General features: G+C 41.1%; 1 protein-coding gene across 2 annotated transcripts in view; it reads left to right on the forward strand.

The window, feature by feature from the left end:
* Positions 1-24,793, forward strand: part of TOLLIP (toll interacting protein) — a 43,261-nt gene extending 18,468 nt beyond the window's left edge. The window contains exons 2-7 of one of the 2 annotated variants that reach the window (XM_066630806.1): positions 157-306; positions 1,883-2,065; positions 2,716-2,868; positions 6,083-6,173; positions 15,335-15,355; positions 21,315-24,793. In XM_066630806.1, the coding sequence (XP_066486903.1) occupies positions 157-306; positions 1,883-2,065; positions 2,716-2,868; positions 6,083-6,173; positions 15,335-15,355; positions 21,315-21,529 (813 nt within the window). In that variant the 3' untranslated portion in view covers positions 21,530-24,793. The remainder of the gene's footprint in view (positions 1-156; positions 307-1,882; positions 2,066-2,715; positions 2,869-6,082; positions 6,174-15,334; positions 15,356-21,314) is intronic. The other variant, XM_066630812.1, reaches the window with a different exon arrangement.
* Positions 24,794-25,464: the final 671 nt, after the last annotated feature.

The raw sequence follows: 25,464 nt of genomic DNA on the forward strand, positions 1-25,464 counted from the left end.
ATTGTGGATCGAAAATTCTTGAGAGTATTCAAGTTAGGTGATGTATGAGAAGTAGAGAATGGCTAGAGTGAAGTTAAATGAAAGAGAATTACATTCCAAGTATGGAGTAGGTGGGATAGAAAGGATGATCTCCTCATTGGTCTATGTGTTTTCCAGGTATATATTGGTGAACTTCCTCAGGATTTCCTTCGTATCACCCCAACGCAGCAACAGCAGCAGATCCAGTTGGATGCTCAAGCAGCACAACAGCTGCAATACGGAGGGGCAATGGGCACTGTTGGGAGACTGAGCATCACTATAGTTCAGGTACTGTGAAATGCCATATTTAGGCACTTAGCTTTGCATTTTTAGATACCTACGATTTAGCGCTGAGGGCAGTATTATCATGGTCATTATGCATAGATGTGAGCTCTACCTCTGAATGAGTAACTCCTAGGGTCCTAGAGTAATAGGTTTTGATCTTGCAGAGTGAACCAAACTGCACAATACTGAGTGCTATTTGTGTTCAGAAGTGCATCACTTTAATGTGTAATAATGCAATCTTTTTCTAAAACTATTCATTAACATTTACTATGAGGGTAATATACAGGAATCAAGTGAACTTGTGCTTGTCATTAGTGGGTTTTAAACCTTCTAACTGGGCACTTAAAATTGAAGGTTTAAAACAGGACCTAACACAGTGTTTGTGTTTAGAACATTTTATCATAAGCCTCTCGTGAACATTAAAAGTTTAGTAGGTCTGTGATTGTGTTGGAATAAATATGGCTATTTCGATATTTGTAATTTGAAAATTGTTAAATGAAGGAACTTCAGAGACCTTGAGGACACATTGTCTGGGGTTGTGTTCTCTTGATCTATTTATACCAGGGGGGGAAAATGCAGAATTTGCTCTAGTCAGTTCTAAATATATCTAATGGCCCTTCAAATCTACTGCAAAAATAGAAATATGATACAAGAACGTCTTTTGTAATGGCCAACAACTCTTTCTGACAAGTTGCACATAACACTTACGTGTTGCTCCAAAATAAGGTGACAGTGCTGCTGATAGGCACTGGCTGTATAGCTAAAGTGTCTCAGTTACTCTTGTTTGCTTGCAGTAAAAAGAAAACAACTGCTAGTAGCCCTGTGTGCACCTTTCCCCCTAGCTCCAGTTCACTTCCCTCTGGTAAGCTTGGCCTATCCAAGAGTCATGGCTCTCTTGAGAGGCAAAAGAGGTAAAACTGGGACTTTGCTGATGCTGTGTCGCTGGGACATGGAGTAGCACAAGTATCCTTTTCAGAGACTGATCCCCACACGTAGGCACCTCACAACTGAAAAGCGTATTTGCTTTGAAGCCATCCACGTGTCTCGGCCAAGATCTTTGTAAATAGAGAGGCAGTTTGTTAGGATCATCTTGCTGTTCCAGGATCTTTTTCCTGTCAAATTTTGCTTCTTTTGGTTTGTGAATTCTTTAAGGTGGGAAGTCTGGCTTCCTTCTGTACATATACTGATCGCTCTGTTCAGTCATTTGGTCTTGCTGGAATGTCTATTTAGAAGTCTTGAACTTTTCACTGATAACACTTCATGAACTGTCAGTACAAACTACAACTACCCTAAAGTGTTATGAATTAAGCCACACAAGTATAGCTGAGCATATATGCATCTCCTGCGGTTGAAAGCACTGAATGTAATCCAAAAGGCAGGTGGATTTAATTTAAGGTAGATTAAAACATTGGGCAGGAAGCTTTAATTCTTTTTTTAAAATCTGTTTTATGCCTTTGTAGTAGTTGATAAAGTTATTTAAAATGTTGTTTACAATTGAAAAATGTTTCCGTTGAAGAAGGGGCATAACAAACTAATATGAAACATGATTGATTTCCTTCTTGTGTTTTTGTTTTCTTAGGCAAAACTGGCAAAGAACTACGGTATGACACGCATGGATCCATACTGTCGAATACGACTCGGCTATGCTGTCTATGAAACTCCTACAGCTCATAATGGAGCAAAAAATCCCCGATGGAACAAAGTCATTCAGTGCACTGTTCCTCCTGGGGTGGATTCTTTCTATCTTGAAATATTTGATGAGGTTAGATAAAGATTTTAAATACCTTACTGTGATTTGTTAAAGGGGTTTAAGGAACAGGGGACTGTCCATTTCATTCATTCGTTCACCTATCTTTATTGGCATAAACAATCCAACAAGAAAACAAAATTAAAACATTCAGGGTAGCCACCAAGACTGTCCATTTGTGTTTTGGTTTCAGTTCATCTTAAAAGTGTACCATCTTTCAGGGCCTTTGTGACCACTTTTGCAGAAGCATATGCGTCTTGCTTGAAGCAGTCAGATTAGTTTATGCATTCAGAGCATATCAAACAGAAGCTAGTTTGTGGTTGGCACTATGACTGGCTTGCTGCTAAATTCATTTATTGTATTGTGTTATCTGTCAGTAAGTCCTGGAATTCTGTGTGAGATGTGATTCCTAATGATTTTGTTTATGAATAGACATCTTCCTCTGTGGAAGGAAAATTAGTCTGTTTCTGAGGAAGAAGTTACATAGCACATATATCGCTGTGGTTCTGTATGGAAAGTGCAGTGGGTTATATATTACTTTTAGCATTAAAAAATTTGCTTCAAAGGCAACTTTAAAACTTTGATAGTAACACTTAAATATTTATTGCTGTATAATCTGTTTTCTCTTGTTTGAAAGACTGTGAATATTTTAAATTACTTTTCAGCGAGCTTTTTCAATGGATGATCGTATTGCTTGGACACACATTACTATTCCTGACTCACTGAAGCAAGGAAAAGTAGAAGATGAGTGGTATAGCCTGAGTGGAAGGCAGGGAGATGACAAAGAAGGAATGATCAATCTGGTCATGTCCTATACAGTAAGTTAAAAGACAGTGATTTCTTCAATGCAGGAGGTAGTATGTTTGGTGAGGGAAAGGGATTTTTGTGTGTGTGTGTGTGTGTGTGTGTGTGAGAGAGAGAGAGAGAGAGAGAGAGAGAGAGAGATGGTAATAGAGCTTCTATAACAGCAATTGCAAAACCAGAAGTGGTTTCTGATCACAATTTTTAGTGAATCAGAGGCGTGGCAACCCTGCGGAGGGCTCTGTGGGGCTTCCCACCTCCCCCAGAGGCCGGCACTACTTGCTGGTAAGTAACCCCCCTCCTTCTGTCCTGGCAGCAGTGAGATCGTGGGGATTGTGTCGCTGCTGCAGTCCCACCCTACAAAGACTCAAGTGGTTCACTCCTCCAACGAAAGACTTTGGGAACCATTGATCTAGTGGGTGTGCTGATTTTTTCCTAGAAGTGTATTTTCAGCTACTCCTTCCATGGAATCATTGTATTTCCCACAACTTATGGAGAACTTTTGTGCTTTAAGTATCATACCTCCACTGATGACAGATTCTTCTTTTTCCTAAAGAAAAAATGTAGGAAACGAACCTGTCATCCAAATTACTTTTGAAACACATAGGGTGCAATCCTAACTTGCGCTGGAACAGGCAAGCCAGGAGGCTTGTGCTGTATCCAGCACAGGATTGTGGCCAGCAGCAGCTTAGCCAGAGGCAAGGGGAAACATTTCCCCTTACCCCTGTGTAAGGGCTGCTGGCCACAATGGGTCTCCTCAGACTTCTGCTACCTTCTGAGGTGGCAGAAGTCCGAGGAGAGCCGAGTGGCTTGAAGCTGCTCTGTTCTCTCCAGGGATGGGGTTTGGGAACCAGCATAACCAGCATAACCAGCCCCACCTCCCTTGCCTGCCTGCCTGCCCCCGGGGCTGCCCATCACCCTCCCTCCCCCTGCCAAGGAATGCCTCCCTCCCTCCTCCTCCTCACCCCCCATGCCTACCTTTTCCGCTTGTGTTGGTGCAGGCAGGCCGACACAAGCAGCGGAAGGGAAGCTGGCGCGGAGGCATCTGTCAGCCTCCGCAGGCCGGCACTTCTTAGAGCGCCAGATTAGCTTCCCATCAAGGAGGCGCAAACATGCTTTACAGCACATTTGCGATCCTCTGAACATTTGGCTTGCATCCATAGACTTTGAAGTTTGTTTTGAAGGCAGCAGCAGAAAAGTTTGGGAATCTTTACTTGGGAGTCAGTCATTCTCTTTTCATTGCAGCTTACTCCTGAGTAAGTGTGTTTATGATTACAGCCTTAGAGGAATGTGTGTGTATTGCGTACCGCACCCCTTTGAATCCTACCCTTTTAAAGTGCATTTTTAGGATATTGTGTCACCTTACTTTAGAAGTCAGCTAAAGTAATGCCATTGTACAAATCGGTAGTAAGGCCACAACTGGAGTATTGTGTTCAGTTCAAGTCAACCTGTGTCGTTCAGTTCAGTAGTGGAGATGGTAAAGATGCAAAACAGAGCAACCAAAATGATTACTGGGCTGGGGCACCTTCCCTGTGAGGAAAGGCTACAGCGTTTGGGCCTCTTCAGTGTAGAAAAGAGGCGCCTGAGGGGTGACATGATTGAGGCATACAAAATCATGCAGGGGATGGACAAAGTGGATAGAGAGATGCTCTTTTCCCTCTCACATAACACCAGAACTGGGGTCATCCACTAAAGTTGAGTGTTGGGAGAGTTAGGACAGACAGAAAAAAATATTTCTTTACCCAGCGTGTAGTTAGTCTGTGGAACTCTTTGCCGCAGGAAGTAGTGATGGCATCTTGCCTGGATGCCTTTAAGAGGGGATTGGACAAATTTCTGGAGGAAAAGTTCATTATGGATTACTAGTACTACTAGTACTATACCTACTACTAGTCGTAGTAGGTATATGCAAGCTCTTGGTTTTAGAGGCAGGCTGCCTCTGATTGCCAGATGCAGGGCAGGGCACCAGGACGCAGGTTGTGTATGTTGTGTGCTCTCTGAAGCATTTGGTGGGCCACTGTGAGATACAGGAAGCTGGACTAGATGGGCCTTTGGCCTGATCCAGTGGGGCTCTTATGTTAATTACTAACTATACTAAAATGGATACTGCATTTTAGTATAGGTGGCTAAAGTGAGCAATTTTGCTTTCTGAAAAAATTTGTAATTACAACAGCAAAAATATTAAAATGAATTTGAGGAGATGAAAGAAATTGTTTGCATATTAATCTTCAGTAATGAAGTGTGCAAATATTGATATGAAGGGATACACAGATACAGGGTTTTTTAAAGTTAAAATACAGTACAGTATGTTTCTCAATTAAGCAATTCAGTATGTACTGTTGTCCAGCTAAAATAGTGTACATGGTATGTAAACTCTAGGAATTAAAATTACATAAAGTGATCATTCTGAAAGAAGGTAGTTAATGGTGAAGGATGGTTTTCATTTATGGTTTTCGGCATGGGGTTAAAATTTCCCCTCCCCCCCACTAGTAAAGTCTCTAAAAATTTGGAGTTGACATTTAGGTATTCAAACTTTGCTTGTATACCCTCTTCTTTCTAATTGAGAGAGTTGCAAATCCCATAATTATTTTGGAATGTAGTAAATACTTTGGAATATTCTTTCCCTTTTATGCTCTCTGAAGTGAAACAATTCTTAAACTTGCTTAGAATTTGCCAAAGCAGCCTAACCTGATTTGAAAAGGAGGACCTATAAGTTATAATCATTTACTTGAAATGTCAGTTAATTCAGGGATGTGCACAGCTGATTTTCCTGGAAAGAGACAAAGGCTGCAATCCTAACCTCACTTTCCTGGGAGTAAGTCCCACTGAACACAATAGGACATTTCTGAGTAGACCTGGTTAGGGTTGTGTCCAAAGAGACACATTTTAAAGCTATACTCCTCATGTACGGTATTTAGCAGGTGGAGAGAACTGTATTGTCTTTTCAGATAGCTATTTACTGGTGTTTTCATCTGCATCTTTTAAGATTAGGAACCTTTTAAAATAAGGAACCATTTATTTTGCTATGTTAAGCACTTTGTAAACATTTTTATTGAATAGTGAGATATATTTATTCTTAATAATAGTATTGGCAGGTACCAAATTCCTTGCCGTACTAAGCAGTGTGAAGTAACTGACTGAACCGGAAGGGTTTTGTGCAGAAACATTGTCTTGCTGCTTAGTTTTGTTTCTTGAATAGTTTTGTAATTTTCTGTTTATCCTTTTGATATCTAGTCCTTACCAGCTGCCATGATGATGCAGCCCCAGCCAGTTGTACTAATGCCCACTGTGTATCAGCAAGGAGTTGGATATGTGCCTATAACAGGTTTGTTTCTCCACTTTTCTCATTTTAATGTGCAAAACGTCTTGAAAATTGCTAATTATAAACAAAGGCAGAGGTGCTCTGTGTCCTCTGAATACAAAGTATTTAAAATCAAATGTCTAGTTTGGAATTCTGTATTTAGAAAGTTAATACAGTGTTTGCATAGTGAAGCTGCGTTCATATTACTGGAGACAAGTGTTGTAGGGCTGCAATTTATGTGTAGTACATACTCATTTTTTCCCACCTCATGTTGCGGAATTTCAGCCAAACTAGTTTAGCAGGTTTATCTAGCATTACTGACAGTATCTGAAAAAAGCCAAAAATACATCTTAATGGAGCAACTAGCATTGGTGTGTTAGGCACATATCTGTTTGGGTGCGTTGCATGGCTGTTAGTAGTTGGTGTACATGACAAGTAACACATTCCTCCTGTGCCTGGAGAAATTTTATAACTTTAAAAAATAACTTTTCTGTCTGTAAAAGAATGAACAGCCACTATCTACACGTATACCCATTGGGAACGCTTGTGATGATGAACAGTGAGCAGCTGTTTCTCCCTCGCTGTATTGTATGCCATTCAAGACTGCTTTCCTTGGATGTGAAATTCATTAAACCAGATACTTTGAAATCTGGTCTGGTCACCAGTGCAATTCTGTTGATTTCATTGGAGCAAGTGGGGGGGGGGATGTCACTATTAGAATATAGATGAAGGGTTTGGATAGTCTGAATACCCTCACACAGGAAAGTTCTTCCCCTCTTCTATATTGTCATGTCTTCTATATTGTCAATTGTTTATACTATTGTCATGATACCCAGGCTGCATAAGGTTTAGTGTCACAGTAGTGGTGAGTTGCTCCTATTGATCTTCAAAAATTACTGTATACAAGCCTTTGGTTATTTTCTCCCAAAATCTTCTCCCATTCTACATCACATATGCTTTTCCAGAGCTACTATGCATGAGAATAGTCTTTTATAAAAAAAAAAAAATGGTTTGAATTCAGTATTCAGTCTGAACCCAGGATGTTTTCTTTATTTAGAATCATAGAGTTGGAAATGTCCCACAAGGTCATCTAGTCCAACCCTCTGTAGCAGGAAAATCCTCCTAGAGCAGCGATTTTCAACCTTTTTCATCTCATGGCACACTGACAAGGACAAGGCACTAAAATTGTCAAGCACACAATTGGGTTTTTTTACAATTGACAAGGCACACCATACTGCCAGTGGGGAGCTCACATCCCCATTGGCCCTACTATTAAATGACCATCCCCCAAATTCCAGTGGCACACCTGTGGACCACTTGAGGCACACCAGTGTGCCATGGCACAGGGGTTGAAAATGGCAGAGTATCTCCAGCAGGTGCTTGTTAAACCTCTGAAGATCTCCAGTGAGGGAGAATCCACCACCTTCCTTGGCAATCTGTGCACTGCGAAACTGCCCTTACTATCAAGAATGTCTTCCTGATATCCAAGTGGAATCTCCTCTCTGGTAGTTTGTACCCATTTAATCTAGTTCTGCTCTGGGAGACAGTTGAGAAAAAAGTATTCCTTCTTGCATATGGCAGCCATTCAGGTATTTGAAGAGCGCTATCGTATCCTCTCTTAGCCTTCTGTTCTCCAGGCTTAACATATCAAGTTCCTTCAACATATCAAGTTTTCCTTTTAGGACTTGTTCTCCAGATTTGAAAGACTGAAACTTCTTGGCATATCTCATTAACTGGTTGTGCACTGTAATAGTTTTTATGACTAAAGATTAGATTGAAGCATATCTCATCTGGCTTTTCTGAATTTTTGAATGTTGAAGGACCAATGTGTAGAGTGATTTGTACATTCAAATATTGCCTAAACTTTATATAACTGAGGTTCCTTTTTGTTTCCTGAATTATAACTGAAACCCCACTTCACACCTTCACCTGAAAAGACTTACTTGTTAGAATGGGTAAATGGCAGTGGGTAAATCTTCTCTGGGCAATTTTCAGTCTCCATTAGGAGATTAGATCTTTCATTCCAATCACATCTGATGCAGAGACATGACAGAATTATCCACTGCTGCTAGAGGCTGATTGGAAGAAGTTGAGGCCAGAGCAGTTAATTGTATAAGGTTGAGGAGAGGGCAGTTCCTCTTTGGAGAGGTATTTAGCGCTTATAAGAGTTTTAATTTCTCCCATCACACTAATGTGCTCCCACACATCGGTGGAATTATTGGTATATTCCTAGGAATTGGCTGTTCTTTTCCGCATTGCTGTTTCATTTCAAAGTGTAACTCTAAAGTAGAGGTGTTTGAAAAGTTATTTATTTTACTCAGAAGTAAGCCCTTTGTGTTCACTAAGTCTTTGGCTGCAATCCACAGGAAACAAACACTTGTACTCTGGAGGCATTATCTTGTTCAAGAGCCTCTGGAAGTAAGCTGAGTAACTCACTTGAAGCTTTAATTTCCAGAGTATAACCTTATTAGTCTGTAGGAACCTAAACAGTTAAAAAGTTCCCTTAGATGACTTGGATATTGTGGCATGAACGCTTATGGATTTCGAGCCCATCTGGTCATGTGGTGGTCTCAGTTATTGTGGATGCATATCCCCATGGATCCAAGAGGAAAAAGGTAAGCAGTAGGGCCAAGAAAGAGAAGTGGGTTTGCAGACCCCAACTGTATATAAGATAAGAACAGTGATCCATTCATAGTATAGGAAGCTATCTTTGACTGAGTCAAACTGCTGAGCTAGATGGATCATTGTTGATACTGACTGGCAGCCATTTTCCAGGGTTTCAGACAGGCATTTTTCTACTACCTTTCCTTCTGCATGCAAGACATGCACTCAACTGACTGAGCTTAAATAACTGAGGGCAATGCCTTTTAATATGCTAGCTAATTCAGCATCTGTAGTTTGAAAGAAATTTGGTCCTCAGTTAAATGCACAGCTATTCAATGGTCACAGTGAATCAAATTGCTCATGAACTATAGTTAGAGGTGGGAGAAAACAGTGATAACGAAATAAAAACACATAACACCGCTTTCTGCACTTCTCATCTTTGTAAAAAAATAAACAACAACAAAATTGTGGAAAAATAAAACAGTTTTATTTCATTTTTATTATTTAATGGGGTGTGCATGGTAACGGTGGCTGCATCTCCTGACACTATACCATCTAGGTAGGGCTGCGGTTTTCAAACTCTCTGGGAGTTTGAAACCCGCAGTAAGTCAAGGCAGCGATTGCCCCACTCTGAACCCCACTCTGATTGCCCCACTCTCCCTTTTCCTGACCTGGGGAGCCTTGCAGGCACCCTTAAGGGGGCAGAGGCCAGGACCCACATTTTTATTTTATAAAAATAAAAACAAACACACACACACACACCCCAAACTTCCGAATGTGAGAGGAGCTCTGCTTGCCTCTGGAGGGTTGTTGGAGCCTCCCAGAGTCTCAGACTGAAGGAAATCGCGCCTCTTGCATGATTTCCGGCTTCCTCTGTGAGACCGGAAGTCATGTGAAAAGCACGATTTCCCTTAGTCTGAACTTCACAGAGGCAGCGCTTGAACATGTGCTGCCTCTGGGAGACTCAGACAACCCTCCGTAGGGGAGGGGAGGTGAACATTCCCTTCCCTGCGGAGGGTTCAGATTGCATCGAGCGTCGCTTGACAACGGGGATCGGGACTGTGATCCCCGTCAACTGGTGCACGAATGTAATAATAAAATATATTTTTTATTTGTTTAAAGTGTCACTCCTGTTTTCATCATCTTTTAGTTCATTTAACAGCCTTATCAGTTCTCCCTTCATTAAACTGAAGTGAACTGTGCATGGTGGCTTCTCCCCTGCCCCATTCCAGTGCCATGCATAATCTGCAAGACACCACTTCTCATCAAGCAGCACCCTTTTAAAGCGTGGAATAAGTAACAAGCTCTCACTTCTTGTTTGGAGCACAAAGGCAAGAGCAGTTATATAGTGTTGAGGAAAGGGCAGATCCTCTTTGAATAGCTACTGTGGGCTTATATCTGGACTTTGATACTTTATCCATATTCCATGCTGTGAGTGACTTGACTAAAGTTGCTTTCTGGATAACTTTGCCGATACTTTTGGCCTGACCTAGCAGCACCAAAGTTAACACAACTCTACTGCAGCTAGAGGAGTCTTCCTTCCCTTATGCTATTGTGGAGACTCTGGGCACACTGAGTCCAGGTGAGCAGCAGTAACTATCTCAAAAGCAGTGTGTTTCTGATTTGGCACCCCACCTCTCCCTCTTGAGAATGTCATCTCCAGTGCCAGACTATTGGAGTAATATTTCTTGGAGGGAGAGTCATGAGCAGGCAGGGAAAAGGGGTTGTCAGGTTTTTTACTCTCCAACTTACTCTCAACCATGCTGCTGGAGCTGGATCACCTGTCACCAGGTGGACTCCTAGGCGGTTTGGGGGGAATTTCACATTACTTGACATAAGATGATGACTCCTACTTTTTACATTTGGTGACTCATTCATGGCTCTGATACAAAAGTATCGCATTCAGCACAATCCTATTCTTCATTTATAGGATGTTGCAAGCATGCTGTAAAGCACATTAAGACCCCTGGAATGTAAGCAGGAAGTTCTTTTATGGTTGTGTGTGTGTGTGTGTGTGTGTGTGTGTGTGTGGTAGGAAATATTTCTACACCGCTAATATCTCTTTTCTGAATTATTATACCATGAATGATAATGCAAACCAGGGTTTCTCAAACTAGGGCATTGTGATGCCCCACCCTGTGGGCCCTGGTCTCTGCCCCCTTAAGGGGTGGGGCAGGGGGATGCAGTGACACAATCCCAAGGATCACATCTCTAAAGGGGCTGCAGGGACTGACATTTACTTACCAGTCCCTGCTGCAGCCTCCCTGGGATGCGGGTACTCCTGCGTGACCCTCCACAGGACTTCTCAACCTTCAGAAAGTGAAAGTGGAGTGATTGCACTCCCTTTCTGATTTTGTGGAGGCGGGGCACAATTGCTTTGTTTACACTTTCTGGAAGCTGGGGAGCCCTGCAGGGCTCCCTGCACCCACAGGAGGCTGCAGCAGGGACGGGTAAGTTCATACCAGCCCCTTCAACCCTGTTAGTGATGCAATCCTGGGGATTTCATCGCTGCCTTGAGGACTTTCTGCGGTCCTCAAACTTCCTGAAAGTTTGAGAACCGCAGATGTAAACCACATTTGAGAAGAATTGTATTGTATTGTATTGGCAACCTTCAGTCTCGAAAGACTATGGTATCGCGCTCTGAAAGGTGGTTCTGGCACAGCGTCTAGTGTGGCTGAAAAGGCCAATCCGGGAGTGACAATCCCTTCCACACCGGGAGCAAGTGCAGTCTGTCCCTGGTCTGTCTCCCTGGCTATGGGCCTTCCTTCTTTGCCTCTTAGCCTCAGACTGTTGGCCAAGTGTCTCTTCAAACTGGGAAAGGCCATGCTGCACAGCCTGCCTCCAAGCGGGCCGCTCAGAGGCCAGGGTTTCCCACTTGTTGAGGTCCATCCCTAAGGCCTTCAGATCCCTCTTGCAGATGTCCTTGTATCGCAGCTGTGGTCTACCTGTAGGGCGCTTTCCTTGCACGAGTTCTCCATAGAGGAGATCCTTTGGGATCCGGCCATCATCCATTCTCACGACATGACCAAGCCAACGCAGGCGTCTCTGTTTCAGCAGTGAATACATGCTAGGGATTCCAGCACGTTCCAGGACTGTGTTGTTTGGAACTTTGTCCTGCCAGGTGATGCCGAGGATGCGTCGGAGGCAGCGCATGTGGAAAGCGCTCAGTTTCCTCTCCTGTTGTGAGCGAAGAGTCCATGACTTGCTGCAGTACAGAAGTGTACTCAGGACGCAAGCTCTGTAGACCTGGATCTTGGTATGTTCCGTCAGCTTCTTGTTGGACCAGACTCTCTTTGTGAGTCTGGAAAACATGGTAGCTGCTTTACCGATGCGCTTGTTTAGCTCGGTATTGAGAGAAAGAGTGTCGGAGATCGTTGAGCCAAGGTACACAAAGTCATGGACAACCTCCAGTTCATGCTCAGAGATTGTAATGCAGGGAGGTGAGTCTACATCCTGAACCATGACCTGTGTTTTCTTCAGGCTGATTGTCTGTCCAAAATCTTGGCAGGCCTTGCTAAAACGATCCATGAGCTGCTGGAGATCTTTGGCAGAGTGGGTAGTGACAGCTGCATCGTCGGCAAAGAGGAAGTCACGCAGACATTTCAGCTGGACTTTGGATTTTGCTCTCAGTCTGGAGAGGTTGAAGAGCTTTCCGTCTGATCTGGTCCGGAGATAGATGCCTTCTGTTGCAGTTCCAAAGGCCTGCTTCAGCAGGACAGCGAAGAAAATCCCAAACAAGGTTGGTGCAAGAACACAGCCCTGCTTCACTCCGCTTCGGATGTCAAAAGGGTCTGATGTGGAGCCATCGAAGACAACAGTGCCCTTCATGTCCTTGTGGAAAGATCTGATGATGCTGAGGAGCCTGGGTGGACATCCAATCTTGGGGAGAATCTTGAAGAGGCCGTCTCTGCTGACCAGGTCGAAAGCCTTTGTGAGATCTATGAAGGCTATAAAGAGTGGCTGTCGTTGTTCCCTGCATTTCTCCTGCAGTTGTCTAAGGGAGAATACCATATCAGTGGTGGACCTGTTGGCTCGGAATCCACACTGCGATTCTGGATAGACGCTCTCTGCAAGTACCTGGAGCCTCTTTAGTACAACTCGGGCAAACAGCTTTCCTACAACGCTAAGGAGAGAGATGCCGCGGTAGTTGTTGCAGTCACCCCTGTCACCTTTGTTCTTGTACAGCGTGATGATGTTTGCATCCCTCATGTCTTGAGGTACTCCACCTTCTCTCCAGCAGAGACAGAGGATTTCATGCAGCTCAGTGACGATGATCTCTTTGCAGCATTTTAGGACTTCAGCAGGGATGCTGTCTTTTCCAGGTGCCTTGCCAAAGGCAAGGGAGTCCAGGGCCACGTGAAGTTCTTCTAGGGTTGGTTCACTATCAAGCTCCTTTCAAGCTATTTGAGAAGAATAGTGTGTTAGTATCTAATCTGCTTATATGGTTTAACCAAGCATTTTTTGCTTCTGTTGGTATTTTGTCTTAAGGAAACAGAAGCATTTTTTTGCATTTTGTATACAGTGAAAGTTTAAATTTAAGCAAGAATCTGTTAAGTAGCATGTGATCACTAGGTTTGAATTTGGATGGTACCACACCTGATTGCTGCAAAGATATATAATGGATAAAACATGCAAAGTATTTGGGGTCTGGCCCACTCATGAAGGAAACTGTTGAAGGGGCATGTTTCCAGCTGTGATATTATCTGGGAAAAGACCTAATAAGAGAGTTCACTGAGGCATCAGTGTTGTGGGTTAGAGATTATACAGTGATTTGGAACAGTTGTCATGCAAGTTGACCTGTATTTCCAGGGACTCATCCCTTAAAGATTAGATGTTTAGAGATTCACCATTCTTTACTGGAGAGGGGTTCTTCATTTTCTGCAATCATGCTAAATATGCAAATCTGTGCATATTGCTGTGGCAACAGATACCAAGTGGAGAATGTGGGCACAAAAGGGGTTAATAGCAGCTTGTCTAAAAGAGTGACAAGAGCCAGGCTGAAAATAGGCTACAGAGAGCAACTTGTAATGAAAATAATAACATGGAATATTGGTAAAATTCCATAGAAAACCAGAGATTACCCTCCCCCACTTTGACACATATGTGTAGAACAAACAGTGAAGGATGATGCAGACACATACTATTCTGTGAATCCCACCAATTTATGATTTACAAAGGTTTGGGGCACTTCTGCCACATGTTTTCTGTTAATAGACTTTTCCTAAAAGCATAAAACTCTTTCTGATTAACTTTTAATTAACTTCCAGTTACATGAGCAGTAAAGAGATTGGCCACTAGGTGTCATCATAATCTTGCTGATGTGGATCACAAGGAACCCTAGATTGAAATCTGTTTTGTGTTGCTTTTTGTTACAGAATTTGTAGCAAAGTAGCATTCGCTGTTTCAGCAAATGACTAGCAACTGAAATATTCTCAGAAATGCATAAAACTGCATTTTTTTTTTGTAATAAATCAGTTTAACGTTGATGGTAGGAGATTGCATTTGTTGTCCTGTATAACCATGAGATCCCAGTATTCTGCTGCTTGTGTTGGTTCTAGTTTGGGGAAAATGTTTCTTTTTTATCACTACATAGAACTTCTTTCAATAGAAGTTGATAAAATGTATCATTAATAAATGAACAAGTTATTAAATTGTGAAAAGAAATTGTGAATAGAAGCAAGTGGTGCTGGAGGGCAAGGACAGTCCTGATTTGTATGGGGATAATGATGAGCAAAGGTAGATGAGAAGCTGAATGTCAGAGAGCCAGCCTATAAAGGGTAGGAACAGGGATGGAAAGTATTTTTATAGTATAGGTGAGGTTTTTTACCTACTGATCTAGCATCCATGGATTTGCCTTACCACAGATGCTGGACCCCCCCCCCCCCGGATGCCCCACCTGCAGATTTCCCAGATGCAACTGAAACCTTGTTCCAGCCGCATCTTGGGAGAATTTCTGAGCCTCAGAGGCCACGCACCACCATATACAGCCTCTTTGAGGCTCAGAATGCCACCTGGAGCCTTTAGAATGCAACTTCCAATTTTAACCGAAAACCAGAAGTCGCGTTCTAAAGGTTTCGGGCATCATTCTGAGTCTCAGGAAGGTCGGGTGCAGTGGTGTGTGGCCTCTCCGAGTCTCAGAAGGTCTCCAATAGCTTTCGGATCCCTGATGGGAAAATCTTGAATTTGATTATCTGTGATTTTCAGTATCTTTGCGGGGTCCAGGAACAGACCTCCGCGGTTATGAAGGTGCCACCTGTATAGGAAAGAAGAGCTGGTGCTCTTTCCTGTATAGAAGTGAAGAGCAAGGTGCTCAGTTTGGGGCAATGTGGTATCCATAATACAAGAGACAGGGGATTGGTAAATGTGGACCATTGGGTATGTTTTTGAATTATTGCAATGAAGCATTGTCATTGTACTACATGTGGTTGTTCAAAATGGCAAGCAAAAATCATGGAATCTGAGATCTGGAGTGTCAGAATTGTACCTAGCTTTCTTCGTTGGAAGGATGCTGGCTGGTATAAAGTAGACTAATGTCTGTTTTCCATGTCTTGTTCCTTTCTCACACTTTCATCTGTCCTCAGGGCTTGAATACTTTGCTCTGGGTAAGTCATCTTAATCCTTTTTGCATCCCATTCCATTGGAACAAGAATTCTGCATGAAGTCATGCAAACTGCTTTTAATTATATGCAGTGTTTTTAATACAGGACATTGCAGGTAGATGTCACAATACTCTAGAATTATGCATTTTAACCTGTTTGATTTAAAAGGAGGAAATAAACCTAGAAAACAACAAGTAGTTCTCAGCATATTGTACAGTCTTCGGACTTTTTAGGGAATTCATTCATGTTTTTCATGTAAAGATGTTTTGTTATATCCATAATGTATAAGTTCATACATGCACATTTCACTCCCTTCTCAGCTTCTTATCTTACTTACTAGGTTGCTATCAGACTACAGACCCTAGTGTTACATTGTGTGTTACATAGCTCATTTTTCTTTTTTCCAATACCCATTTTTCTTTCCATTTACTGAACAATTTCATTCTGGATATTTGATATGATGAAGTTGGTTTGTTTTTTAGAAGAGATGTGACTTTTAGTTGCAGTAAGGCAGGAACCTAAGGTTAAAAGAGATTTAGTTTCTGTCTCTTGTGAATTTCAGCTGCATAAGCTACGTTTGGGTGAGTGGCGGGGAGGTCACAGGCTTGTATATTACACTACGTTTGTGTACAAGGGATGAGGATAGCAGAATTTGTTCTGCTCAGGAAAAATATAGCTGCTGTCAGAAGGCATGTAGTTCAAACAATCCTTGAAGAAAATATTGATATTTCTTTCTGAGTCCCATACTTTAAAAGAAGTAGTAGCTGCTTGAATGTTCATTTTCATATCTGTGGTGAAGGACTTCATCAACAGTGTAATCCTATACATGTTTACTAAGATGCAAGTCCCACTGAGTTCAATGGTGCTTACTCCCATGTAAGATTATAGGATTGCAGTTTAATAAAAGAAATTTTAAGTTTTAGTAAATGTGTATAGAATTTTGCTGCAACTGTATAGTGTAATGTGGGTTAAAATAGCTAGAAAAACTTGCATGTCTAGTTCCTTCTGGACGTAATCCCCAAAGAAAGTTGGTGTCAGCGTTATTTGCCTGTTCTGCTTCCAAGGGTGCACTGTGGAAACAGCTTTTCAAGAGTAGGCACAGGTATTCTTAAATAGCTTAGCAATCATTGTCATATGCCACTGCTCCTATTTGAAATTGGGACCCAGTTGAAATTTGAATGCAACTTATATCACACACGCTCACACTTTGTTCACTAGCCACCATTTTATTGGGTTGCAGGTTTCTGTTTCAAGGAGCGAGGCGGTTATGCAGCAGCACAGAGCATTCTAAAAATTAGAGAATTACGTTTAATATTGTGGACAAGTGTGTGCCACTGGGTTCAATGACATCTCAACTTGCCATCTTGTTTTTTTCTTTGCTTGCCTGTTGGGTATCTGCTTACACCTTCATTTTGATCAGATACTTAAACTATCATGTGTGGTTCTTCTGCACACTTCTGGTAAATGTATTCCATTAATAAGATAAACGAGAATTGAGATACCAGGCTGAATAAACTTTTCTTAAAAAACTTTTCTTTTCTTAAATTCCCTCAGGGCCACAGCTCTTGGATTCCTCCTGCAGAGAGGACCATGAACTCCAAAAACCATCTAGTATAGTACTTGCAGATCTCACAGTAGGGGCAATTGCAAGTCCTCTGTTTAAAGCAGATGCAGGGAAAGAGGAAATGAACGCTTCAGGTGCTACATTTCCCCCATTTTTTTTTGTAAGGTTGGAAGTGTCTATTGAAGAGCCACATGTTAGTACAACTTGAGTGACCCACCAGAAAGTGAGTACAGGTTGAGTCTCATTATTCAATAAGGTTCCCTTCCAAGAACTCATGTGGATGACAAAAAACAAAGTCTCTTTGCTCTGATGTTTTAGAGCAGGGGTGCCCAAACCCCGGCCCGGGGGCCACTTGTGGCCCTCGAGGCCTCTCAATGCGGCCCTCAGAGAGCCCCCAGTCTCCAATGAGCCTCTGGCCCTCTGGAGATTTGTTGAAGCCCACACTGGCCCAACGCAACTTCTCTCAGCATGAGGGTGACTGTTTGACCTCTCATGTGAGCTGTGGGATGAGAGCTCTCTCCACTGCTTGCTTTTTCACATCTGTGATGCAGCAGCGGCAGCAAAGGAAAGGCCAGCCTTGCTTTGTGCAAGGCCTTTTATAGGCACTGAGCTATTGCAAGACCTTCATTCATTCATATAAGTTCATCTTTAATATATTCATTTATGTAAACTTATGTAAATTTATTCAAATTTTAAATGTAAATTAATTCTTTTTCCCCCTGGCCCCCAACACAGTGTCAGAGAGCTGATGTGGCCCTCCTGCCAAAAACTTTGGACACCCCTGTTTTAGAGCCTTGCTGACCTTTTGAAATGCACACAGAGGCAATCAGTCTGTCTCCAGGCTTTACTAGGAGGCAGCAATTCCTCCCTTCACCAGGAGCCCCAGCAAGAATGGAGAAGAAGATAATCCCTGCCATTTAGCTTTCTTTCACATGCTCAGGGGGAAGGGAGGAATGAAACCTGCAGAGAGAATGATTGATGGATTGTCAGCCAGCTGCCCTTTCTAGAATTATCAAACAGCTGTTTTCCTTTAATTTAAAGGGCCCTTCTCATAAGTTTTGAGATAGAAAAATCTGTGGATACTTAGGTTATACCTGTAATCACTTGTATGACTGTGTCTCTGCAACAGTAAAAAGCAGTTTTTTAAACTGTGATTTTAAAGGGGTGCATTTTTCCTTCTCATTTGCAGGGCTCATTCGTGTTGAGTCAAATCCATGTATTAAAAATTCAGTGTATAACAAGGCTGGACCTGTATTGTGACATCTGCGCTGCTAACTGCAACATAAAATATCCAGTCAAGTGTCTTGAGGGAATGCGACTTGCTCATTCAATAACATGATCATTGCTCTGGATTGGGGAGCAGGCAAGACAGCTGAGAGCTGAAGTGAGGAGTCTGAAAAATAGTGCAACTGTTAATGTTTTTATCTTGCTTCACAGTGGTTCCCATCTCTGCCTTAAGACCTCAGAACAATCTTGGCCAAAAAAAAAAATGTTTCTCTAAAGAAATTCAGCTCAGGAAATAGCATTTTAAGGAGATAACAGATATTAATAAAGCTGCAGTCCTATGCACACTTTCCTGAGCGTAAGCTTCATTGAACACAGTGGGATTTACTTGTGAGTAGAAGTGGTACTGCCTGTTTGTAGTATTTGAAAATGTTCCACACAAACTTCATAGCTTTGTTTCCCCATAGATAATTGTAGGAAGAGGCAGGGTATAAGACTATGAAGACACTTGACTGTATTAATTTTTTAAAATTCTGTAATATTTTCTGATCAATTTGAATAATTTTTTCCCCACACAGTTTGCATTGCTTACTCATAAATAGCCTATGTACGCTATTAAATGCATCACCATTTTACATGTACATTTCACTGAATGCCATTGCTTATGTGTGAATGCTTCTTGCTGTGGCTCTGCTGGTGCATTTGAGATCAAATCTGTTTTACAGAATTTGAAGTACTTCCGTTGTGAGCAGGATTGTGAGTAATTCTTTGTACAGTGAAGTACCGATTATTTAGTGCTAGTGCCTATCCATTTTAATGCTGATGTCTCTGTATGATGGAAAGTACATTTTAATGTTCCTTATCTGGCAGTGTTAATTTTCATGTTATAAGTAGCTATGTTAATTGCACAGAATGAGAAATGGAACAAAGGAAGCCATATCTTTTTTTCTGTTTTTCTTTTTAATTGACCTAACAAATCTCTTGCATATTGGAAGTGAGCCTTGGAACTATATAGCTGTCAAAATGAAATTAAATGTGATCTTCTGAGCTATGAGTTTAGTGCTAGTTAACATTACTTTTGTAAACTCAAACTACACAAACCTTTTGAAGAAGGAAAATTGCACGTCCATTAAATCTTTGGTTTTCACCTTTTTAAACTCGGTACTGCACATTTAATTGTTAGAAAGAGTGTTGTATGATCAAAAATATAAAATATTGCTTTCCATTCACCCCACCCCCAGACATTTGGGAACAAATTATTCAGTACAATTATAAATTATTCACTGCAATACACTTTTTGTAATATTCCCCAGCTTGCGCTTCAGGTATGTCTGTGGTGGAAATCATGCACTTCATATGTACTAGATAAGTGCACACAATTACATAGTTACTTGTACAACTTTGACCAAGTGGATGCTTTGTGACTCTGGATTGCAGCCTACATAGTAGTGTATATAGTGTTAATCAGAATATTGTATTTGGGTGCTTTCTGCATTCATAAGTTTCTCCCAACTAGTACTCATGTATTTTGTCCATGAATGGCTGCCTTCACTTCCCTCCCCTGCAGTCCTGACAAGTTAACTTGCATTTTTACCATGGTGAAGATGATAATCTAATCCACTAGTTCGCAACTTGTGGTCCATGAACCACAGGTGGTTCATGAGACCCTGGGAAGTAGTCCACAAGGTCTCAGGAAAAAAGATAATCTTTGATTCCTTCAAATGTCTTTCCAAGCAAGTGCTCTCCCACGGACCACCAGAGGGGGTGGGGAACAGACTGCCTGCAGCTGGCAACTAAAGCAACAACTCAGAAATTTTCTCTATAAATAATCTCTAGTAAACTTCTCTAGCAAATTATATTTTTTGTGGTGGTGGGGAGGGGGGTTGCTTGTAGTTCACGACAATTCCAATTTTGCCTCAGTGGTCCGCGCTCTCTTAAAGGTTGGGAACCACTGATGTAACCTGTTTGACTTTACCAGATGTTTAACAAATTAATAGCAACTCTTGAAAGTGCACATCTTGGTTCCAGTTCAACAAAGTGTCTTCTGATTCCACAGACTTGGGTGTGCAGTCCTTTTATTGTTTTATTTTCTACGTTCAAGAAAAAACTTCTTGAACATAGAGGTTCAAGAAAACATGCCAGAAAAACCCAACACCTCTTATCAGCAGAATAGCGATTGGAATCGTACACACCTTGTGACCTTATGACATTATTAACTCTTCAGTTGTGAGAATTGTGAGTGTTCTGATTACTTTCTCTACAGATAAAAGCTGATTTTTTTTAAAATAACAAAATCCACCTGCCACCTCTTCCAAGGACACTTTTTTGGTTTTGTTTTTAAATCTACCTCTGAAAATGGTTTCCAAGGAGATCGTCTCTCCATTACCTTCTCCTTTTCTCCCCACCCACCTCTCAGTCCCCTTTGTTTTCTTTGTCTTTTTCATTGGTTTGCTTGGATCCAGGAACCAAGGAGAAGTGGTATCTCCTTGCTATTCCTTTTCACCATTGCAAAGTGGGATGCTAACTAAATGTCAGATTCCCTGCTGTAAGCACCAGACTCTAGTATCTGGGAGAAGTGCTTGGCTAATCAGTATGTGAGATTGGATGTGCAGCAGTTTTGTCTTGTCACAAAGTGCCAGTACCTGAGGCAGAAGAGCAACTGATGTGCACTTGGTCTGACATGGCAGCAACCTTATCTCTTGAGCTGGCTGCATATGCAGTTTGTCCTTTTCCTTTTATGGCAATTATCAATTGACATCATTGTATGGTCTTTAAAATGTGCCAGGTTGCTTTTGTTTATCACTGGTAAGTTCATCAGGGCTAGAAGCATGTTTTAAATTCCTAGGAGGCAGTATTAGGCAGCCGTCCTGCTAAACAGATTTCTGGTGCCAACAACCAGTTTTTATGTACTTAGGATTTACTAGCCTTGTGAATAGCTTTCTGAAGTAGCACTCAGAGGTTATATTTTTGTGGTATATTTGATTAAACAAGCTTACATTTGTACATGTGTAAACTTTTACATCTAAAACATAATAGCATTTCTCAAAAGGAAAATTTTGCCTACTGCACTTTTTGAACTGTTTGCTTTTGGGATGTATATGCCATTTTGAAGCTGTTACGTCGTTAATTTGAAACAGTTGTCAGTCTTCTTCAACTCTCTGCCTCTGTTTCTAGGAATGCCTGCTGTGTGTAACCCAGGCATGGTACCTGTGGCAGTGCCGCCTCCTGCAGTCAATCCTCAGCATGTGTGTAATGAAGAGGATCTAAAATCAATCCAGGACATGTTCCCCAACATGGACAGAGAAGTCATCCGTTCAGTGCTAGAAGCGCAGAGGGGGAACAAGGATGCAGCAATCAATTCTTTGCTCCAAATTGCAGAGGAATCCTAGATCCTTTTGCGCATTCCTCATCTTCATTGTTATCCTTACTTTTGATTCGCCAAGCCAGGGATTTAGATAAGAGAGAGAATTGCTTGAGAAAGCATCCTGTCTGAGAGATCATGTTCCCTTCGTGTTGCTGGTGGACATGTGCGCATTTTGCTTTATGTATGATCTATAGAAACCTCAGCCATTTTATTAACATCAATTCTGCTGCATATGGCTGCATTTCCGTTTGAGAGGTGGGGATGGGGTACCTATGCTGCTGCTTCTTTCCTTTTCCTATTCAGAGAATAAACACACAAAAGCATATTCATGCAGTTTCAACACTATGCGTTACATAATTGAAGGGACAGGGAAGTGTCAGGTGGGATATGAGAGAAGGCTGCTGTTTTGTACACTGCTTTTATTAAAAAGTTTGCTTTCAATAAATGATCCCTTTTCTGTCCAGACAGAGAAAATGATTTCGGGGTGCCCTTCTGTTTGTGATGTCTGAACATTGCAGTAATTGGTAACTATTCTTAGTATTGCTAGTAATCTTCAGTCTTTCTAATGAGAAGCCCCTTTTCTCAATCTATTGATCAGGCACCAGTGCAATATTTGATTTTGTACATTTAGGGCTTAATTGTGATCATCAGATATGTTGCTGTTCTTTAGAAATTTTGTGTTATGGGGGAGGGGGGAACATAGCAGCATATACTAGAGGAAGAAAGTTGTGTCCTAATGTGCTCCTATGTTTACTTGCACTGTTCCTGCTTCTGCATTCATGATGCATTCAAAAGGTTGAGAAAAGAAATAGTTTATACCTGAGAGAATTTGGCATGATTTAACAGACTTCCTTCTGATCTGTTGTCATAAAACATTTTACAAAGAAACCTACTTCTTTCTGAAGTATGGATGAAATATTACTTTCTTTTTTTAGAAGAGCATTATTTAAGGAATAATTTTACAGTGGATCTATGTTGTAATGATTCAGTGGGTGATAATTGACATTAATTCCACCATAGTTTGCGTCTATGAAAGATTCTAATTTATGGTATTGGAAGAGCCAACCTAATAATGTCAGATTAAATAAGAGGGGAATATACATTCTGTATTGTTACACCTTAGACCTACTGAACTTTGGGGGGATAACATCACTTTAATGTCTATTTCTTATTTGTTTGACACAGGTAAAGTAATGCACTTTAATATGCACACCTTTTCTTATGTGCAGTTGGAGGCTTTGATCATTTTAAAACTTTTTTAAAAGTATGTTCTACACTGGCCATACTTTATACTTCTTAAACACAATGCAGACTCCCAAGGTGGTTCTGAATTTTAATGCTTAGGAAGAAAATATCTCATATTTTGTATCCTCAGTCTCTTTATGTTTTGCTCTTTTCCCTCAGACCTAAATAGAAACCTGTTCACTAAAAATTTATTTATCATATCATCATTATCATGAATACTCCTGGCATAGCCAGCTATAGTTCAAATATTTATTTTTTTAATGATTAAAGTATAGATGGGAAAATAATTTTTAAATATAGTACCAAAAATGTGTGTTTCTTTCTACTGTTTTGTTTAAAACCTAACTGTCCTACTTCCATTTCATTAGCAGACTTGCATTTGTGAGTGCTAAGACTCCCCCCCTTTACTGTTTAAATTCATGGGTACAGTCTATCACAATATGGAATGTGTGGAGTTTTGTGGGTTTTTTTTTTAACACAATGTGCTCTAGAAGAAGTGTGTGTGTACCAGAAAATTAGATTTGTCCCTTCTTCCATACTTGAGAGAAGTTTCAGGTTCATGTTATAATTAATGATAAACATCTGTCAGTAGCATCATAGCACAGTTAATTTTTGTAGCATTTGTGAGCCAAGATCTTCAGTATCACTCGGAAGTGTTCAGCAAAACACAAAACAAAAAACCCCTCTATATAACTGCTTATTCTTCAGAAAACATCTTCTGCTGTAACACTATACCATTTGAGTAAATTAAGAAAATTGTACATGCATTTCTACATTTTAAAGTCACTTGGAGGTGACTTGTGAGGGTGGCTTTCCACAGGTTGATCATAGTTCTGGGATAACCTTGGATTGCAAACCTGCTGTTTTTTGAGGTGAATTGTAAACATAGTAAGAATGTATTTTCACAATCAAGGCAGTTTCTGAGAGGGCATGAAACCTGAGACTCATAGAAATCCATGAAAGCTTCCCCTAGTCATTAAGGTGCACTTCTGTGAAATAGAACATGGGTAGTAAATGTGATAGAAAAGTTGCCGTTTAAAGAAAAAAAATCATAATGAAAAAAATGACAATACGCACTCTTTGCTGAAATGAAGACCCAGAAAATACAGACTATTGTATTTTCTTTTGTCGTTAAAACTATTACAAGCATGGCTACAATTTTATATGTATCTCTCTCTCTCCTTGATTTCTACCTGGATAGAAACATCTTAAAAACAATGGAGCCCCTCTATACAAGTTTACTAAATGTAGGGATAAGGAGCACACCAGTTAGCCATGATTCCCACACCAAGCACCTTGGCCATTCCCCCCAGCCCTCTGTGTGTAGTACTTGTCTACAGAGGCAAGTACAATATGAAGATGGTGAGTTTCTCCCAGGATTCTAAACTGTAGGGAGAAGTTCTGTTCAGCACTTGCAACTGCAGGCAAGCTCTGAATGTATGGAAGGCCATGGAGCATGCCAAAATCTCCCCATGTTCAGTGAAGAGCGCTTGGTAGGAATTTTTCATGAGTTTCAGTGAAATTTACTTTCAGATGAGTGAATAAGATTGGGGTGCAAGCTGCAGATGATCAGAACTGAAATGAACCTGTTACCTGGCCATTGAACATAAATGCGCACAACTCAGTATCTGTTTCATAGATCTCCATGTAACAGACCAACATATTCAGCTTTATATGTCTCACTCAGCATCCCTCTTCAGCCAGAAGCTGCTGTGAAACCCTGATATCTGTTAAAGGTTGAACTGGTTTTCGAACTAGTGTTAAACTTGCCAAGGGGCCTGTGTGGTTAAATCCAGGAATATTTTGTTCAACTAGATGCTTGTCACCTTTTTCTGTACTGCTGTTTGAGTGTGCGCTGATGGTACCAAGTGTTCCCCTTTGCAGATATTCTTGCTTGTGTTGGCTGACCTGTAATACTGTATAGAGGATGTTTTGCTGTAATAATTCTGAAGACATTGTTTTTTTTACTGTATTGAGGTCCAGATATTTGTCTCTTGCATTGTAAAATCTCTTTTCCTTTCTGTCTAATTTAATAAATGTATACTGTATACCAATTTGTTCAAAAAGGAACATCCATCCAGGGTAACTTGATTTTTTTCCCCCCACCTTTCTCCAACCCATGTTGGGATTGCCTACCATGTCTTGCTTTTTCTCCATTCATCATATGCTTAAGTTGGTGTGTGATGCTTCCAAATTCCAACCAAGAAGTTGAGTGAGATGAGGTTTGTGGTAGCCTCTCCTCACGTGACCTGACTTTGTTTCCTCTCCTGAAGTAACCAGCTCTTTATGGTTTATGAGCTCCCTGTCTCTCTACACCTTTCTCTAATGAGGTGTTTTAACATAGAAGCATTGTTATCTACCACTGCTAAAGTATGAGCAGTACTGTGGAAGCATGTGGCAGTAGTTCCTCTAAAATGTTCAGTGAGTTGCTGTGCTCATTTACAGAAACTCCAGTGTATGTGTTGAAACAGGGGTTCACAGGCCTTGAGGACCATCCTCTGTGAAATGCCAAACTACGCCTGATTAGCATATATGGCACCAGTCTCAGGGGTGGATCATACCTTCACACAGCCTTTTAACTCCATCCATCCCCTATAATGAGGTTGTCATAGAATGATTGCATTGCAACTTTTGGAGCCAGACAGGAACATTCCAACATGCAAACTCATCATGCTCTTACAGCCTTGTAAATATCTGCATTGGTGGTTCTCAAAC

Source organism: Tiliqua scincoides, chromosome 1 (assembly GCF_035046505.1).
Source record: "Tiliqua scincoides isolate rTilSci1 chromosome 1, rTilSci1.hap2, whole genome shotgun sequence".
Lineage (NCBI taxonomy): Eukaryota > Metazoa > Chordata > Lepidosauria > Squamata > Scincidae > Tiliqua > Tiliqua scincoides.